Raw genomic sequence first — 20,573 nt, 5'->3', positions numbered from 1 at the left:
ACCTCATTTTGGTACAGATCTGTAAAGCTGTGCCTCTGTACATTGCTTAAAGCTGCCTGTGTGTGCACCGGGACCTTTCACACACCAGCCTTGTTTTTAAGCAGGTGAATGATCAGAAGCTATTTAGCTGGAAGAGGTACAGAATAAGTCTTGATCGTATCCTGACATCCCGCTTACAGCTGAAAACACAGATCAGAAATAGCATGAATGCACTCACTGCATACAGACGGCCAAGCCACAGCCCCAACCTGCAGGTCACACAAATACAGGGCTCAGCTTGGTTACTGTGTCCAACCATCTCACAAAAGGAAGAAGTTGTCAAAATACACAGAGCACATCCAGGTAAACATTTAAAATTTATTAAACTTTTTGGTCAAAATAATTGAACAAGTATGTACAATCCCACTGTATTAGCTCTATTATGCATTTTAGGAACAAGGTCACATCGAACCCTTTAACGACCCAGCAGTTCCACCTTTCAAGATTTGCAAATAGTGTCACAACCAATATACAGTATAAGGTTTTTCTTTTTTTTTTTAACTAAATTTAAACTTTATTTGTAGAACCTCCAAGTTAGTTGTACTTCCTAGCTGACCGTGAACGAGAGTGGCACTCTATGGACAATAATTGAGAGGGTAAGAACAGACACTTTGACGTTTGCATACGCAGATCTGATTTAGTAATCATAATACACCTTCATTTCACTAACAGTGGAGTGTAAACCACACTTCTTGTATTTGCTCTACGAAGCTCAAGGGATCTCTGAGAACACCCAGCTACTTGCAGGCACCTTTCCCAGAGCGCGATGCCCAGCAACCTGAGCAGCTCCAGGAGCAATTGCTCACCCACGCTGGCTCAGGGTGAAGAAAAGGTTGATGCATTTTAGGCCCCTTTGGAACAACAACAACAAAAAAAGTACCTAAGGCTTTAAAAACCGAAACGAAAACAACTAGCAAGAACAGTTCTAACATAGTAACACCAGCTAGCAGCCTCAGTACCTTCTGACACCCCAATGCCAGAAGACACTAAAATGTATTAAGCTGTGTTGCTGCTTGGCATAATTGAGAAACTTTTTATTGCTGGTTTCAACTGCAATGTGAAATACAGGATATTATGCCAACCATTTAAAATAAAGTGTATCTTCATGACGAACACTAAAAAGGTTAAAAAACATAATGCACGTAAGGTCTGTCTCTACCTAACGTTGAGAGGCATCCGATAAACTTAATGTTTTACCTTCAAAGAAGAAGATTTGTTTTCCCTTCTGTGCAAGGTGGTCGCTTTCTATTAAGGCTGCGGACTTTGTTTCACTAACCTCTTCCACCTCCTGCTCCGTATACAAAAGTCGCTTTACAAGAAAACCAGTGCAACTTCAACTAAATGACACTTCCAAGGAAACTCGGGATCTCGAATCTGAAACACTACACAAAGAGTTTGTATGAGTCTGCTTGAAATCTGCGTGTTGGGACGACGTCGTGAACAAACCATCCTGATGGGCAGATCTGACAATCTCAGTACATGCAATAAAAAACAAAATAAAAAAGACTGAATGCATACCTTGAGATTTAAAAACACTTCTTATAGTTTGTTATTTTATTAAGTGGCTTACACCAGAAGGTGTGGCAATAGATACAACTGGTGAGTAAATATCCATGGAAACCTGTCTACCAACCCAACTCAAGACCTACCTAAGTGCTCCAAGGTAAAAACACCTAAGCCTAGATACAGGCCAGAGGAGGAATGTTTACAGGCATTAAGCACAATATATGTCTTGAAAGGCCCAAATATTACAGCAGAGAAAGAGCGCAAAAGATAGAAATTACATTTTTATGACTTCTTGTTTTCTTCTCGGGTGTTAAATTTTTGGTCTATAAACTGGAAAGGAAGGCTCAGACTTCAATAAATACATTTGTTTGGAGTATTGGCCTGATTGAGCGCTGTCCATCAGTTCTGCTTCCAGAGGGTTTTTCTTGGAAGATGGCAGCCGACACTCCCTAACCTCAGCGAAGGCAGAACCACACCATGAAAGCAAAAACCAGGCCAGATCCTCTCCTTTACCTAAAGGGAAGTAAGTGCATCAATGTTCTTCACTGGTAGGACAACAAGGCCTTCTCTTTTACAGATAAACAACTGAGCTTAACTATGCAAGAAGACAACTCTGTCCTCAAATCAGTCACCTTTAGTTAATTTTGTCCTGGAATATATACAAATTATTGGTGGCAGCTACAGCAATGATGTTCTCCATGGGATGCCATGCTGTATGAAGAATCTTCTTGTTGAAGTCCAGACTGTCAACATTTATTTCATCTTTCTTCCTTTTACCACCCGTACACACTTTGCGTGGTTTTAAGATGGCACGAGGTTTGCTGCTCTCTCTGGATGCCTCTAAAGTGATATCCCGCCGCGTGTTGCGGTCAAACATTCTGAAGAAGTTGTTGTAGGATCCAGTCATGATAGCACTGTTAAAGAACACAAGAAAGGGAAATGTCATCAGGCTTCCAGTATTCAGTCCTTGTCTTCGTCTCTCATCTGCAAGGCGTCAGGTCAGATTTACCACCGGTATCCAGCACCACACTTTTTGTCTCTGACATAAGCATTAGCTCAGTTCTGCTGGGCACTTAATACTGCTTCCACTCCCTTATTCTCTCTCCCAGGTATTGCCCCTGGTTCACATCCCCTGCCAGTAAACCTCAGCAGCAGTCCTAGGCTTTCTCATCTTAATGGAAGCGAAGAAGGCTTTCTTTTTCCTACTATATCCCTTCACCCTTTAGCAGCAGGAGCTACAGAGGAAGCACATACACTGTCAACTACTTTATTTCAGAGTGTCACAAACACAATTGCCGTCCTTTGCACTGTGCTGACCTTAATTATGAAAAATTATTCTGAAGCAATAACATTAAACCCTCATGTGAGTCTGTGATGCAGCCCTTCAGGATCTCTTTGCAAAAAATACTGAATTAGTTTTTAAAAACACGTAATTTCCAGTTACCAGTTTGTTCGTAGCTCTCAAGAAACACATTTGAAATTGAAGGTAAGCAGCTCCTCCTTTTCTCTATTTGACACTGATCTCTACCACTTGAAATTGGAAAAGCTGCTGCCCCACTTGTCTGCAGTCCCACGTGGTGTTTAAAACCTGAACTGCCCCTGCAAATCATTGTCAACTTATCAACACACACTGTCTTCATGGCATTACAGAATTAATGAGTAGGAGCAGGACGAGATGCTATTAACATGAAATACATCAGACTGCATGAGGGAATGCAAAGAGAAAAAGGGTTTTTCCTTTTTCAAAGGCAGGTAAGCAGAGACTGGCTGAAATTACTTAAATATATGCAGGAACAAGCATTAGTTTCTTTGCATTTTAGTTCAGTGACAAACACCATTATTTCTTTCATGCATTTTCTACTAAACAGTGGAAGTGTTGGATTTTCTTGGTAAACTATTTGATACTGGATGATTTTTCTTTCCCCATGAATAACTCACAGCCACTTGCAATCGGATACTGACAGCATTCAATGTTCTATTTACTTAGAAAATCAATTCCTAAGCGGCATGCAGCACTCCATGCGCTCTCAACAGCACTCCAATAGGTTGGTTTCATTTCCTTCACTGACTCCCATACACACAGATCACCAAATGTGGCTTCTCTGGCCACTGCTCCATTTGAAATTACATGGTGGATGTTTCAGTATTAGGCCCAAGCTTGTTTCAGAGCATGGCTCCTGTTACTATCAAACCAAAACTGGAACACATTTTTACTGAACAGCTTGAAAGCATTTCAATGAATGGCACAGGCTGGGAAGGACGTAAAGCATTATCTAGTGCCAACGTTTTGTAGCAGACAAGGCACTGTTAGAGACATTGCAGAGATGCACAATCCTGCAATAAAAGAGAAGAATCCCCAACGCAAGCCAACAGAAAGCATCCAGATTTGCCACGGTCTTACCCATGGCTTCCAAGAACATTTTAATACATAGCCAGTGATAGGAAATGTGCACGTGAAGTGCTCTGGTATTTGATAACAATGCTTCCACAATTTGCAGGCAAGATGAGCATTTCAGTTATTCACAACAAAATTCAATCATTACCCAGCAGTTTTATCTATTTTAGCCTACAGAAAATACTGAAAGATGTTTTAATTTGGAGAATAAAGCATAGATGTTCTTGTAAATACTTTGAAAGTAAAGCAAGGCTTGAACTGGCCAATTTTGACTATACTGACAAACAAAAACTTGTTCTAATCCTGCAACTGGAGGATGAAAGACTGAAGTCTACTGGGGAAATCCAAACTCCAACACCAAACCAGAACCACCAACAAAACCCAACAGAAGAAGAACCCCACTGCAAAATACAAAGTGCCACCCCTTCCACCAAGGGCTGATCTGAACGTACCCAACTCATCCTTAAAGCTCAGCACCACTTACTGGTTTGGGGACAAAACGACATTTCTAAGCTGAGAAAAGCAATCCAAATCAGAATAACTCACCCATCAGAACCGTTCCAGCAGCACTCAAATTTGTCGAAGATGCAGTCATTCTCATACAGGGAACAAAGCTTGCTTCGAAGGTACTCGTGAACCTTTTTGAAACATTTAGGTTGATGTTAGAGATTTAAAGAAGCAAAAACAAAAGGTGATACTTAAGATAACTTGAACATCGTACTTGGTATGTCTCTACAGGCCTGTTTTCCATATTGAGATCCCAGACTTTAACAGAAAGGTAGTCTCTTGTCATCATGTAGCGACCGCTGTGGCTGAATTTCACATCAGATATTGATGATATTATTTCTGAAAAAAATGATCTGCTGCTAGGATCTTCAGGTTCTTCAAAAACTGCAGACAGAAGACAATCATAAATGAAACCAACACCAAGTTCTACAGCTTCCAGCCTTTTCCACTACTTCAATAGCAACTAGCCAAGAAACTAGCTTCTCTTCCCAAATGTTACTGTTAAATTACTTTTTAAATAGTCTCTTTAAAGTACTGTTACAATGTCTGGCACCTGGCTATCTGATCACTGTCTCCAGCATTCTCACCTGGAGCACAGCATCAGCAGCCTGTACTCACAGGTCTTTGGAAACGAATCAGGTAAAAGAAGTTAACAGCAAAACAATAAAAAAAACAAACCCACATAGAAACCCAACAAACCACAGCCTGTGTGCACACTAAAAAAACTACAACTGATCTACAAGTTCTGCTTAAGAACAGCGGGTGAAAATATCAGCACATGACCTGCATGCATGACCCAAGCATTTTGAGACTGTTCTACACCAAGCTTTTATTTAAATCTGAGAGGTACAATGCAAACAGCTGAGAGGAAATAACAGTATCTACACTTGAATTGCAGTAGGTATGGCTTCAGGAAGCAACAAAAGAAACATGACTTACACCTCAAATATTGATTTCAGTTTATGTTTTAGAACATAAGCTATCCAGCATTTTTTTTTTTCTTCCCATTTTTGAATAGATCCTTTTAACAGGATGCTATTCAGTTAAAAAGTAAAATAAAATGCTAGCACGTTTCAATGCAACACTAAGGCAAACAGATGACTTGGCACAGCATTCTGCATTTCACATTGCAGGAGCACTTCCTACCTCCAGGAAATCCTTATCTTCACTACAGAACGCTTACCTGCAAGGATCAGTAGGGTAGGGCACCCCCCGTGAAAAGTAACACTAATAAACTCCCACTGCTACAGCACTGAAGAAGAAACAAGGGGCTGGGAGCTAAGCAGCAGCACCGTTCATTTTGACTTCAACTTCAAGCCTTCCTCACCTACCAGGCTTACATATCTCAGCAAACTAAAAACCATTCACCTTTCATCCTTGGAAACTCACCTTCCAAACTGGTGCATATTTTTAATGCACTCTACCCTATGTGCTGCAAATGGTCACAAAGTAAATAGATCATCCTCAGCAGCAGCCCCGTCACTAATGCACAAAGGCGGATAAACTGCCCTGAACTGGCATTCAATAAGCAGATACCTTTGAGAAGCACCAAGACTGAGTCTGGACAGAAGACAGGTCTCACTGGTGCCAAAAGCACTTGTTCCCATCAGTTTATGATGCATAAATGGGTAACGGGAGCAGAGTCAGATCGTCAATTGTCTCATGCTACACTTCAGCTTGCTGATGGCCTAGAACAAGACAATTAAAATGTTCCATTCTACAAAACTACCACTCCTTACCTTGCATGGTCTTTACTGATAAGCCGAACTTGGTTAGATTATTTATAAGGAAAGACCTATTCGTTCTATCTAAGCAAGAAACCCTTAAAGGAAGAGCAACGCCCCAGCTTACATTTGGAATGCCTGTCACAGAGGGCTGAGGAGCGCATGTCGCACAGCCGGATGGTTCCTTTGCTGCTGCTGTACACAAACACGTTACAGTGGTGGGGGTGGAACTCTGCAGCCGTGATCACTTCAGTCAGCTCCTCCATGTTGGCAGGCTTAATATCTACAATATCTGGGAAGGTTTGGGTAAAGGCACGTAACCATCTGACCATTCTGAAAGCTGCTTTCATTAAGTCTCTACATTTTCAAATCCCATACTTTAATCACTAGATTCAAACACTACTATAATGAGTAAAATTAAGATAATTCTCTTCAGCTTCCATAACTTACATGCGCCCTTGTGCTCATGGAAGATTTAAAAAAGGATACTAAAACTTCTATCTGTGATTTCTAAATGCCATAGGTTAATTCTTAAGTCATCTGCTGAAAGGTATGTTTCATGATCACTATTTACTGAAATAGAGTTTATATGGTAAGTATGTGCATTTGCAAATATTCTTCTGGGACTTGCTTCTACCATTAGGTCCATGGGTTTCAGTATTGGCACCTGAAACACAAGAGAACAGTCAACTTGGGCATGAAATTGATTTCTGATTCAAAACATGTTAATTAATTACACCCCACCTATTTCTGTTCTAATTTACTGACGTCCTCCCCCTAGTCTTCCAGCAGGAATATAAATTCCTACACCCACCCTATACCATGAAGCAAACAAATTGGGGTTGCAGCCATGTGAGCTATGAGATGTGCTGTGGAACACTGTGTAATGACAAACACCAAGAGCAGAACTTATATTTCCTGTTTTATAAAACTCAATTAAGTTCTAAATACCTCTCAATCTGTGGAACAAGAATTGTGCTAAAACCAGCTGTAAATGGAAGCCCAACCCTCTGACTTCTGCAGTAGTTACCTGTCACATACAGAAGCTCAGTACTTCACCCATCAGGACAACGGTGTACATTTATAATGAAGGTGATGACTGAAATGAGTGCTTAAAAATGACCACTGTATCTTAAAGAGTGCTCAGGTGCTCGGTAACAAGTTCACAAAGAAAATCCCCAAGGTGTTCACTGAGCAGTCAGTGCAACTTCAGCATTAGAAACGCTCTGTTATCACAACTGGGTGATATCAAACAGGACACGTTCATCACAGGTAAGTGGATCAAGCTTCTCTCTGGCTCCTTCAGCAGCCCGGTCTGCCACTGAGCAGCACGCAAACAGGCTCAGATTGACTGTGGGTGCCCTGTGCTGTTTGTTGGGCTGTATGTACTGGAACGTTACCTTACATCACCCAACCAAGGAAAAAGTTATGGCACTGGTTCAGGGTAATTTCACTTCCTTGAACAAGAAACAAGTTAAACCCAAAGAGCTATAATTGTTTTCACTATATTTGTATCTCACAAATGATCATAAATGGTCATTATTAAAATTAATTTGTTGCTGTTTATCGGGATATCATTCTAACTGACCACGAGTGTCCCAGCCCTTCAGTTGTGAAATAGGAATGTATTCCTGTGAATCAGCAGGACTCGTGTTAGAAATGACACTGCATCCACACACAGGATGCAGCTCCTGAGTGCTGCTGCTCCTGCTGCTGTACCTCACTAGAAACAAATGGAGGCTCTTCTGTAATGAGGTATGGAAGCAATACCCCTAAGAGGCCAAGGTGCTTATGCTGCAGATCTCTAAGCTGGTCATTCGAACTTGGAGGTGTAACTCTATGAGAGGTTTTCCTCCTTCAGACCATCTTTTCTCACACCGTTCATTCCACATCTTTTTGTGAGATGCCACATGTCTGACAAGGTTTGCAGCCTTCCTCTCCCAGAAAGGGAACAGAACTAGGAAGATAACTTTTGAAAGAGAGATTCTTGCTTTTTCTTGCTCTCCCTCATTCAGATTAATGACTCCTATATATATTGTGCATTTAAAACAGACATGAGTGATGTAGCCAGCAGAACTGTTCCAGCTGTGCTCTGGACTTCCCTTGCTCCGAGACAGATTGTCTGCTTCTACAGAAATGCAAGGCTAGAGAAGCCCAAATTTCATCTGTATCTACTTCCAGCCAAGGCATTTTATAATCGGTTTCCTTGGCTGCAGACATGTTAGTTGGAATACTCCATCAGACATTGGCTCCCACATGCTAAATAAAAGACACTTCCCAAAAGAAGTGGGTAATCTTTCCCACCATGACAGTGAGTTATACTGGTGAATACCTACAATCTTCACTTAATAGTCAGTTTAAGAAAAGAAGAGGAAAAAAAAAACAAACCAACAACACAAAACCACAACAGTATAATTCCTACAAGAGACAAGAGAGGCACTAGATATAAAAGTAGAGAGCCTTGGTTCAATTCTTATTTATAGCAACAACAACAATAGAGACTGAAAATCCCCTGCCCCCATATGACTGCTTTTCTTGAGCTCCTGCTTTAAATGGTCGTGTGTCTGGGGCACCAACCTGCCATTACATCACCACGAAACTGGAAAAATACCAAGGCTAGAGAAGTATTCATTAGGCTTTCCAAGTGCCCCAAGCTGACCTCTAACTAAAACAGCTCCTGTAGCCTACCCAGCACTCTGTTCAAACAGCAGCCCTGTCCTCAAAAATAAATACGAATGAGAGCACAATATAAAAATGAAGTTATCAGCACTTCCTAAACTCACTTTTAACTCTTCCTAAATCCACAGCACCTTAAAGCCAAACACTGATCCTACCTGCCAGCTTCACAGGGAACTGCCAACCAATCTCTTTTTCTACCATTTCAATACACTGAGTTGGATAAATGCTGTCTCTAAGGAGATAATTTCATTTGAAAGTATTTGATTTTAAATCTATTTAAAATCTGCTAAGATTCCAAAACAGCAAGAAAAACAAAACAAGAACCAACCTACTGGAAGGAGATATTTTAGTTAGGTACCAAAACATCGTTTCTACCTTCACATCTCAGTTGGCAGCCTTGGTAATATAAAGGTAAAGAAGTACATGCAGAAAAGATACTTGAAGTCAAAAAGCAGAAACGTACCCGCAGTGCTGTGATTTTGAAGGGATCCCTAAGTCTTCCATCTTCATCTTTTAAATTATAACCTTCGGCTCTTTTATCCCTTTCACTTATTTTCCATAATTTAATAGTTTTATCTAAAAAAAAAAAAAAAAAAAAAAAATCAATAAAAATTCACATCCTTGAGAATGAACCAAATTCCACAATTAAATCCCTGTGTATGGGGGTGAGCAGAGTGTTGCTCTCAGCACAGACGTGAAGAACTTTGCCTCTGGCTACATTAGTTATCAGAATTAGTGTATTAGAAATAAACAAGAAGCACCCACTTACAGGGTGTGGATGGGAAACACCTCAAAGTATCAGTAAAAAGAAGGGAAACAATCAGCAGGTTTCATTTTAACTCGAATGTAACATTCAGCTTAAAAAATAATACAAGTTTCTGCCTGACCAATAAAGCAGCCAGCTTACCATTGGCATTAATACCCCTCTGCAAGGGATATGCTGATCACCAGAACCCAGCAATGAGCCCTGAACTGCTATCTAAGTGATTTTAAACAGACAAACCTGAAGGAATGAAAACAATCATTTAAGATGACACAGCTGAAAGGCTGCTTTGAGTCTAGCAAGACTTAAGCAAAGTAGATTAACTTGATTTCCTGGTCCGTAGACAGAAGTCATTCCTGCTTTTGGAGTTTTGTATAGCAGCCTGTATATAAAATCATTTAAGAACAAGGCTAAAGGAGATCCAAAACCTTAGGAACAAGTGCATGTGTCAACAAAAGCAAGGTGTGCTTTCTTCCTGCACTACTCTGCACTAGATTTACAACTTGCTCCATGATGCACCAAAATGAAACAGCCAATAATATTCAAATGACACACAATAAGCGGCTTTTGCAAGAATAGTGTTCTTACCATTTGTAGACAGCAGGAAATGAGCAGCATTCTGTTGTGGCAACCACCTGATTTTATTAATTTTTTCCTCGATCTCTAGACTTTTCAAGTAGTCAAACTCAGGCTCGTGACTCTGGAAGGTACTGTAAACATTATATTCTCCCCTAGAATGAGGACGGCTTTTATTCTGTAAGGAAACACACAATTTCTTGAAGCTGATGTTACCCAGTTTGTTAGGAATTCTACATAGAAAGTAAAGACTATAAATTGTCAATTAGAATGGAACCTCGTTACAATGAGTCTTGCTGAATTTGGTACCTTTACTGTAAAGCATCTTAGCAACACAATATGTGCAGAGTGCCTTTTAAAAATACACCTTTAAATATACGTATTTGTTGACTCATTTGAGAGCACCTGGCAGAAGCACACTGCCTGCACTGCTGCTGCCAAGCACTTTCAAACCAACTGGAGCAGAAATCAGTTACATCCCTATATCCTAAACCATAAAATCCATGTGTTTATTTTCTGCACCTCATCAAACTTGTTCCCCTAATGAACATAATATGGACATAATACAATCTCTAACAAATATGCAGTCAGTTCATTCTGAGACTTGATCTTTCTCCCCGTCATTTAACTTCTATGCATTTTAGATGGGATCCTCTCTACTTTTAGTTATGTCCATTACTTACCCAACCACCCATGTTTTGCTCAGGCTGTCCTGTCCAGTACAAGGCACTGGTCTCACTATGTTCCAACCAAGTGTGTCAGTAACATCAGCTTCTTGGAACTGATGTAATGCCCTGCGAGTTCAGGGCACGATGCCCAACATTTCAGCTTGCGTTCCCAACACGAAGCCTTTGTGAAATCTTACAACTATCTTTGGTTGTTACTAACACAGTCAAAGAAATGACACTGTTTAAAGAAACAGTTGTGAGATTTCATTAAGTTTGTAGTATTATAGACATATTTGATTCAGACGTGACTTCCTCCTCTCCAGGAATTCTGCAGTTTTGTATGTGGCAAGAGAATGAAATCCTGTCACGTCCATCTCTTCCCTGCAGCCCACATCCTCCCAAATATTGCTGTGTGACGAGTGTGACTTGTGTAATGCTAAGAGGAAGTGATGTGACAGCTGGGTTTGGACTTACACAACAACTGAGCACAAAAATAATATGAGTTCCATGCTGAACTAGTATCAAAAAGATAGAGATCCCGAGCAGGTGGCCACTTCTGACCTTGGTCTGTGTGCCTTAGTTAAGTCTATCCAGCAGACTAAATGATAAATGAGCACTGAGCCATCTAGGTGCAGCAGTGTAACATTTCAGCAGCTTTTCAGCAATAGTGTTTTCATTTCACCACCTCTGAAAAGCCTGCAATAAAACTGATGAGCTAAAATGGGAAAATGTTTTGTGAACAGTGAGGATGAAACATGAAATACTGCACAGTTCATCCATTAAGCATTATTCAAATTATACAATGAAAGAAGTGGGATTCTGAACCAGGGAAAGGCTCAAATCCTCATCTCTGCACCAGAAATGCCCATATTTTCCCACTGACATCAGATGCTTAATTCTTCACTATTTGAACTGCCACATTCTGATGTCCTTGCAGCTCCACACGTATTCTTTTTCCTTATAAACTTGTTTTCTTATATTCATTTCAAAAGAAATAGGATGTGCCTTAGATCAACGTGAGAATGTCCAATGGTAGGTCAAGGAAAGACTGGATGTTGTGTTGAGGGACATGGTTTAGTGGGAGCTATTAGTAATAGGTGAACAGTTGGACTGGATGATCTTCTAGGTCTCTCCCAGCCTTGGTGATTCTATGATCTACAATACTGAGCGTAACAGTTACATAGAGGAATTTACTGTATTTCTGGGGTGTTTCTTTCAAAGCAGCGAGGGGCTGAAACCACCACCCAGCTGACCTCCCAGGTTCAGTACAAGGCAGGTATATACATGGCTAACTTTGGGTTTCCTGAGCAACTTATCTAGTCACACAACCTTCACAGCATGAGCAGATGAAGTGAGACTGTGCAACACAAGAGCAGCGGAGTAACAGCACTTTTGTTTTTCATGTCACTGACCTCTTGTTCCCTTTGAAATATAACCACTCTGCCACCTTTGTCTCCTGTTGCAAGAAGATCACCAGAGTAATTAAATTCAACTGTTGAAATAATATCAGCTGTGAACAGAACAGAAATAAAATGCACTGTAATGCGTAAAGCAAATCAAGATGTTTCAAAACTTGAAAACAAAATTACAATCTGCATTAATATAGCAGCCCAAAGAATTGATTTACATCATTGCTATCCAGAAATTGTTTCAAACCCCATCAAAAATTATTCATTTACACTTTAAAACATCCTCTCATTTCTCCATGTTCTGAGCTTGAGAGCCTTCAATCATGAGAGGCAGCTTGTTGTTTGAAGAACCCAAACTGTGTCCTACCCATCTCCAGTAAGTATGGGCACACATAGGGGAGCACAGAGCTCCCCACAGTGCTCCATTTGCAGTGCTGCTTCAGAGCAGCACTGCAGCTTACAGTGCCCAAAGCCATGTCGGAACAGGCCTGTCCTTCCTTGTGCTCACCACTGATACACTTAGTTCAGGAACCTGAATTGGCCAAAGGAAAAACAAGAGAAGAAAAAAAAGTCAATTCAGCCTACTAAACCAACACCAGCTTTTATACAACAAACAAGAGGCAAGGATGCCAGCTGCTGAAGGAAAGGACTGCAGGACCTCCAGGTTAGAGTGCATTAAGGTCCCTTGGAACCAAACCTGAGAAAACAAGCAGTATTTACCACTACAGGCCACAGCCTTTGAAGGTGACAGGGTTAGGGCCTCTGCCCTCCACACCTCCCAGCCAGCCCCGGCCACACGCTTCAGCTCCAGCTGGTCACCATAATACACACATCACCTTGTGCCACTTTAATTCTCACAACCAAAAATCCCCAAACCCACAAACAAAAACCTCCTCTTTGTGCATGTTGCTCATTTTACTGTTGGCCATTAATACTGATCCGTGTTAATTATTTCCACAATTACATGTTTGCTTTGACCCGATGGCTGCTTGAATTGTCTGAATGTATAAATTACAAGCTATTACAGGCTGGCTGGTTACGAGGCTTTCAGTTACAAATACCAAATATCACAACGCAGCACAGAGCTCTGTGCTAAGATGACAAAGCTGAGCCAGCTGCAAGTGTCGCCCTAAACTCTACACCAAGACTGACAGCAGCCCAGGCTGCCCAGAGCCACATCCAGCCTGGCCTCAAATGGCTGCAGGGATGGGGCATCCACAGCCTCCTTGGGCAACTGTTCCAATGACTCCTTAACACATCAATCCAAAGTTGTGCAAAACACTTTTCATTATGGCTTCAGAAAAGGAATAAACTATCAATAACTTCTCTCGTGTAGACTGTCATGGGGTGTTCTGAACACAGGCCTCCAAAATCTTGGGCTGCTACACTGGGAGTGAAGGTGGATGAAGAGTCAGAGGGCAGCTTTTGTTATGCTTAGAGGAGAGCGAGCTTGGGCCCACAGACTAATTTGATCCTACAAAGGAATCATACGATGTATTTCTGACACTGATACCAAGGCCTGGGCTGTTCAGACATCCAAACTGGATGTCTAAAATTAGCCACCATGAACTTCTCTGAGCTGGCTGCATAGTGCTGCTCCCGTTAACAACAAAAACCTTACTGCTCCTAAAGCTGAAAGCCAAGACAATGAGCTTAGCCCCCTGAATGATTGTACAGCTGGATCTTGCTTGGCACTAACACTAGTGAGGCACAAGCAGCATCAACTTCTCCCATTCTTAAAAGCTATTCAAAGACTCTTGGCAAAATCCTGCTCCTCACACTTAATGGATGATCACAGAATCGTAGTATGGTTTAGGTTGGAAGGGACCTTAAAGATCACCCAGTTCCAACCCCCTGGCCATGGCAGGGCTGCCACGCATTGCACCAGGCTCCCATCCAACCTGGCCTTGATCGCCTCCAGGGATGGGGCACCCACAGCTTCTCTGGGCAACCTGTTCCAATGCCTCACCACCCTCCGAGTAAAAACCTTCTTCCAAACATCTAACCTAGATCTGCCCTCTTTTAGTTTAAAGCCATCCCCCGTGCCCTGTCACTATTAGACCATGTAAAAAGTCACTCTCCCTCCTGTTTATACGCTCCCTTTAAGTACTGGAAGGCCACAATGAGGTGTCCCCAGAGCCTTCTCTTCTCCAAGCTAAACAAGCCCAGTTCCCTCAACCTCAGAGAGGCTCCAACCCTCTGCTCATCTTAGTGCTCCTCCTCTGGTCCTGCTCCAACAGCTCCACATCCCTCCTGCACCAAAAGCCCCAGGCCTGGAAAAGTACTCCAGATGGGGCCTCACGAGGAAGTGAAACAGTTCTATTTGCAATCATTACCTAAAAAGGAGGCTGATTCAACTTCTAAGGGATCTTAATCATTAATTTTGGTGGAAATTTAAGTAACAAATCTTCACATCCAACTTAGAGAGCAACAGAAATGGCAGCAGATCCACATCCTGTCCTCCCCTTCCTGAAAAGTATTTTACTACACGTCTTTGTCCATGATCCGTTCTGAGACCCAAAGAATCAACTGTTCTAAGGGACTGTGACACTAGAATGGCTCTGGGTTTGAGAGGAAGTGACTGGACCTGGACCACAGCCAGGTGGCTGGCATGAACCATAAAGGAGATTGTGAGAGGAAACAAAACATAAGCAGAGCATTGCTGTGCTTGAAATCAAGACCAAGGTGACACACCTTCTGCTCTCCCCTGGGCCCATCATTCCACAGAGCCTGCGGTGCAACAGCTGAAGGGAGACAGAGACATCATGTGGCGTCTCACAGTCGATGGGAATGAAACAGAGAGCGCAGAAGGGGATAAGTCCAGGCTACGTGCTCCTAAACCAACTTAGAATCACAAGGTGGGATGTCCCAGTGATGTGCTGAACTGTAAGATGAGCAGAACGAGCAGGAATTGCTTTTGCAACAGGCAGTGACAATACAATGAACTTAACAAGTTACAGATGCACAGTGTAAGGTTTAACAGCTCTTCACCTTCAGATGGTTACAGCCATCCCAAAGGAAAAGCACAGATCTGGCAGCAAGGTTCTAAGCAGCCTGTCCTCCATCTGCTGGGGCAGCCAAGTGCCAGCAGAGCTTTGGCCTCTGCAGGTTTCTGATCACTGACTTCTACCCTCTGCATCTCCTCTTTTTTCCTGTACCTTTAACTCATTTGCTTCTGGCTGCATAGAAATTCTTCATGCTACGGCTGTAAGAAAAGTCAAGGGAAAAGATTAATGCCACTCTGCAGTTCGGATGGCCCAGGACTGGTACAGCTGTTATTGTAACGTCTAAGCTCTCCTAACATTGCACTGTTCCTTAGTTTAAGACTTGATATAAATCTGATTTCTATCTCTGAATTACACAGAAAGGAAAGCCAAACCATGGAGCTATCTACATTCATTTGAAATATACAGTGACTAAAAATAACCTGTGTTTCAGAATATGCTATTTTTAGACTCTGTATTCAGATCTGCACTTCTATGACTGATTTGAGAATACATGAGAGTGAGGCAGCTGTATCAGGGGTCAGGAGAACACCACAATGGTGCCATTGTTTTGCTCACACTAAGTTTCTTCCAGCTTACTTCACTGTCCTGCCTAAACTTCCATCAGGTTTAACCACTTCTTTTGTAATAAACAACTTGCAAAGTGCCTTGAATTGCTTTTCAATAACAAGCAGAATTTCACTTAATCCAAAGTAAGTCTCCTTTTTGAACTGATTTACATCACTGAACAGATAACCAAGAGCACCAGCAGGGCACCCAGGCTGCAGCAGAGGAAGCGCAGTGTCTTGGCCAGTGAGTACAGCCTGCAGCTTCTCCTCAATGAACCGGGCTGTAAATGGACACTAAAGGGCCTGAGTTGTATCAGAAACAGGTTAAAGTGCATGTGTCTGCATTGATGGGAGAGCACAAAGCAAGGATGAAGCAACAGCAAGATCGGATTGTAGTAAAGCTGAAGTTCAGTAAGACGGAAATGAACTTCACCTTTGTGCTTGCCAAGGCTCCCTATGCCTTCACTTACAAAGGAATCAAAGCTCATGCAGACACACTTGTAAATCCAGGCACCCTCACTATGAACATTCATACTGCAAAACCTATGAGAGAGAAGTGAACAATTCAGATAAGTAGGAGCCTCCAGAAGCTCTGATGTGCCATTTCTTCCTGCACTCGTTACTTACTCATACAATAAGAAAGTGCAACTGATTCTCCATTGGCTTGTTGCCTTGTTTGCACGGTTGGCTGATAGAGCTGGAATTCAAAAGAGCGCTTATTATTAAACACTACTGTCTGGGAACAGCATTTGAGGGAATAGTGTGTTGTGGAATAAAGAGAGAAGAGACATTCTTGGTCCCTGGGTATGAAAGAACACGAGACAGAAGAGTTCTGCCTGAAACACTGACTACTTTCTCTCTATTATAAGGGCTCAGGTCAGAACTGGCAGCAAAAGTGTTTAATGAGAACAGAGCAAATAAACAACCCAGCACCAAAGCAGGAATGTTTTGAAGGTGCTCACATCAAGACTTGAGAGCTGTGGCCCTATGAGAGGCTCAGGAGAAGCACAGAACCTGCTGAACACAGGGGAACGAGGCTCAGCACATCACTGCTGCCCATCACTACCCGGGTCATTTCCAACCAGTTCTTTGATCTGGTGTATGTTATTCAAATCCTGGAGTATGTTATTCTGTTGTACTGGAAGTCAATGGTGATTCTTAGGTTAAATGACAACTTTTGTTTTTTGGAGGAAGTGAAGTTGTGCTCATGTGAAACACCCCATAAAGGTCCATCCCCAAGTTAATAAATGAGAGCTCTCGTCCATGACAAAAGGGCACTGTGTGCAGCGTTTATCTGCACAACTCAGCGGTACACTCAGCTCCTTCTAATGAGATTTCCAATAGAACAGAACAGATGAAGACTTCAGCTAATGAGACTCCAACAGGAAAGCACGAGTACTGCTCATGTGGAGCAGCCAGACCTCAATGCTGCTTACATCCCAAAGCAGGAATACACACACATCTCACTGGCACCGAAGTAAAATAGCATTCACAGAAGGGGCGAGTTCATCACAACACGAAAACCCACAGACTGATGTGATGGGACTGATGTGATGAAGCTCAAAGCAAAACCCAAAGAAATCCCGGTGTAGATAACAGGAAACCCAAGATCTCCACAGCACCCGGTTCACGTTCCATTACAGGCACTTCAAGTGCTTCCAACCTGTCACCAGCACAGGTCAATTACGACGACTTACAGTGACACTATAAATATATGTATATATATATACACTTTGCTAATTACATCCAGAAGCAGCCATTAATTATACGCAGCTCAACTGTCCCAAAGGAATCTGGGAATCTCTGAACATTGTTGAAGCAAAATATGGAACAGTTATTTAACAAAACAAAGCAAAAAAACAACCTAACTCCCCAAACCCACCCACAGTGTTTGTGAACACACATAAGGAATTAAACCCTGACATCTCTAAACCAGTCAGGCCTAGACCAGCATAAAGGAAATACCTGAAGCCTGCATGAAGGAAGCTGATGCCTACCACAAAAGGTAACCCAAGAACACAAGGTCCTGCAGGCAGTTTGTATGGCTTCTATGGCCTCATGTTGTCACTCTCACAACTGGATACAGATGCAGTTTTAGACTTTTATTTCTCTTCCCCAGAAAGACAAACCAACCCCTCAGTTCAGTGCCTGCTTTTGATCCAATCCTCCTCCTGGTGTTGGATCAAACTTCCCCTGACTACCAGGCACCTGAATTTCTACTGTATGGGCTGCTTGCAAGCACACCTCGCAATGAAACCTGCACTTACTGTATCAAACAGCTGCTTCATGCTGCCACGTTCACATCTCCTTCCCAGGGATAACCTCACAAAACAGGGCGGAAGAGTCACAGCAAAGTTCCATTTGCTCCATCACAAATGTCTCCATGGAACTCACCGTGGTGATGTGCAGCACTTGCAGTGAGGCCATCTCAGGTCAGCCAGAGCACACCCAAAACATTACATGTGAGCTTGGTAAAAGGTGCTAGGACAAAAATGGTCATTCATAGGTATTCATGTGGCTGCTACCTACTATTTAGCAATTCAATTCTCAGACTCAATCATTTCCAGTCAAATTCAGGCAATTCTTAGCAAATAAACTACACACAACCTGCACTTAATTCCAATTTCAGGACAGAATCTAACAGGAAACTAAACCAAACCTGAGCACAAAACCACACAGGGACTTTAGGTCACAAAATCTTTCAGTAGTTCTCACATCCCAGTTGGAAAACAAAACCGACACCAATTCTGATAAAAACAGGTAATGAATGATTACTTACATTCATTGCCCTATGAGGAAAATGAAAACTCCTGGTAAATGATAGTGACACACAATCTGCAGCCCTCGGCCCAGGAAAAGCAGCATTAATGAGGTAAGTTTGGGTAAATTCAGAGCAGAAGCACTGAGCATCAGCATCCCCTACTTGCTCCTTTCATTTCCAGTCACTCCAAACAGAGAGCTCCCTCCTGAAGAGCTGAGCCTTGGTTTGATGTCTCGCTGGTAACGTTCAGTTCCTCTCTGCAGAATCCTGTTATGCACTTAAATAATTAACTGGGTTTAAGACATACTGGTATTTCAAAACCCAGCTCCTTCCAGCTCTGCACAGACCCACGTTGCTCAGTTGCAGGCTGGGAAGCAAGGCTCTCACAGCTGTGTCACTCAACAGGAAGAAGTGACTTTTAGTTACGCAGATTGATGCAAAGAAAATAAAGAAACCATTGGGGAAATTTGCAAAAGCCACTCAAGGGCGCTTTGAAAAGAACTCTGGGAACTTCAGCACGATAATACTGCCCGGTGAAAGCAGGCTTAGGAAAACACAAACAACCGCCCGAGCTGACCAGTAGCTCCTCCAGCAGCTTGAGCCCGTCCCTCCCAGAGCTGTGATTTGAATGGAATGCCCAAACAAGTGGCACGATAAGGAAAACATTGTCTGCTCTGCTGCCCTGTAGCAGACAGTAAGAAAAAACATTTACTGTGCTCCAAAGACAATGCTCAGGGACTGCGAGTTTTTCCACTTAATAGACATTTCAGTGCACGCAGTAAGTCACAGTAACAGCCCAGAACACGCACGTTACACACCCTTCTTAGAAAAGGGACGATCTCCAGCCACAACAGCTGAACACAGAAATTTAGTTAAAAATAAAGAGCACTTTCCCACTGAACCCCAGCGAAACCTCACGTCATTTGCGTGTCATTTCCACACGACGCTGAGAACGCTCCTTGCAGGTAACAGGCGTTTTATCTCTTACTCATCCCCAGCCGTGCTGTGCACAGCCACACGGCCGGGCCTTTTCCCTTCGGTAAGACCTCAACTCGGTGCTGCCGGCGTTCCCAGGCGGCCAGAGCCCCCCATGCAGGCAGTGGCCATAGGGCAGCACGCAGTGGCCATAGGGCAGCACGCAGCGGCTATAGGGCTCTATAGGGCTCTACAGGGCCCTAGGCCCGGTGCTGCCTTGCCGTCAGGTCGGCGCTGGACGCTGGTCAGGCTCCACCTGTGTGTTCCGTCGTTCCCCATCGCTCCCTTTCCCCCATCCCGGAGGCCGCCCCGCCCCGCCATGCCGTGCCGTGCCGTGCCGTGCCGTGCTGTGCCGTAGCGCAGCCCCCCGCCCCGCCGCGCCCCTCACCTTCCGCCACGTCCTCGTCCACGGCCCCCTTCACCTGCGAGAAGCACCACTGGAAGTCGTTGCCGTTACCGCCGCCTCCTGCCACCCCTGCGGAGGGAACACAGCGCTGTAAGGAGCCGGCCCGGCCCGGGGCCCGGCCCCGCCACCACGCACCGCCACCAGGCCTCGCCCCGCGCCGCCCCCCCCGGCTCGGAGCGCTGCCCCCCCCCCTCCCTCAGGCCCGGCCCTGGCTCCGCTCGCGGCCCGAGCCCGCCCGGGGGGCGCCGCGGCCTCACCTGCCATGGCGCGCGGGGGAGGCGCCGTCCGGGAGCGACCGGCCGCACCGAGCGACGGGCGCAGCGAGCTGCCGCGGGAGGGAGCGGGGTTTCAAAATGGCGCCCATTGCCGGTCGGCCTCGGCCGGTGACGTCAGCAGCCGGCTCCCCTCAGGGAGGAGGAGAAGAGGGCGGGGATGGACGGCGGGGGAGGAGGAGGAGGAGGCGGCCATGGGGGGAGCAGGCCGGGCACACACAGAGTCACAGAGTGACACGGGTTGGAACGGACCTTCATTCCCATCCTGCTGCCGTTACACGGGATGGAGGCTGACCCACCCCGCCCGTTGGCTGCCCCGTCAGGGAGCAATAGAGAATCA

The 20,573-nt window shown here is 43.8% G+C and overlaps 1 protein-coding gene across 5 annotated transcripts; it reads right to left on the bottom strand.

The window, feature by feature from the left end:
* Positions 1-337: 337 nt before the first annotated feature.
* On the bottom strand, positions 338-20,333 carry PPP2R2D (protein phosphatase 2 regulatory subunit Bdelta). Of its 5 annotated transcripts, none has more exons than XR_014948804.1 (11): positions 20,219-20,333; positions 19,944-20,030; positions 12,270-12,367; positions 10,202-10,367; positions 9,314-9,426; positions 6,661-6,838; positions 6,299-6,463; positions 5,984-6,135; positions 4,662-4,831; positions 4,487-4,578; positions 338-2,459 (listed from the first exon to the last, which is right to left on the bottom strand). XR_014948804.1 is itself a non-coding variant. In XM_085554873.1 (11 exons), the coding sequence occupies exons 1-10, from the start codon at positions 20,223-20,225 to the stop codon at positions 2,180-2,182; spliced, it is 1,356 nt and encodes a 451-aa protein (XP_085410999.1). In that variant the 5' UTR covers positions 20,226-20,333; the 3' UTR covers positions 338-2,058; positions 2,178-2,179. The 5 variants fall into 5 exon arrangements, 2 of the variants coding, with proteins under 2 accessions (XP_085410999.1, XP_015723041.2); XM_085554873.1 differs by lacking the exon at positions 5,984-6,135 and having other exon boundaries at positions 338-2,058; positions 2,178-2,459; XR_014948806.1 differs by lacking the exon at positions 5,984-6,135 and having other exon boundaries at positions 4,662-4,786.
* Between the last annotated feature and the right edge of the window lie 240 nt (positions 20,334-20,573).

Source organism: Coturnix japonica, chromosome 8, assembly GCF_054131305.1.
Source record: "Coturnix japonica strain WE chromosome 8, WE-NBRP24, whole genome shotgun sequence".
In the NCBI taxonomy this organism is placed as follows: Eukaryota; Metazoa; Chordata; class Aves; order Galliformes; family Phasianidae; genus Coturnix; species Coturnix japonica.
Note: the sequence above shows the minus strand (reverse complement) of the source record. Positions and strands in the feature narration are given on the sequence as shown.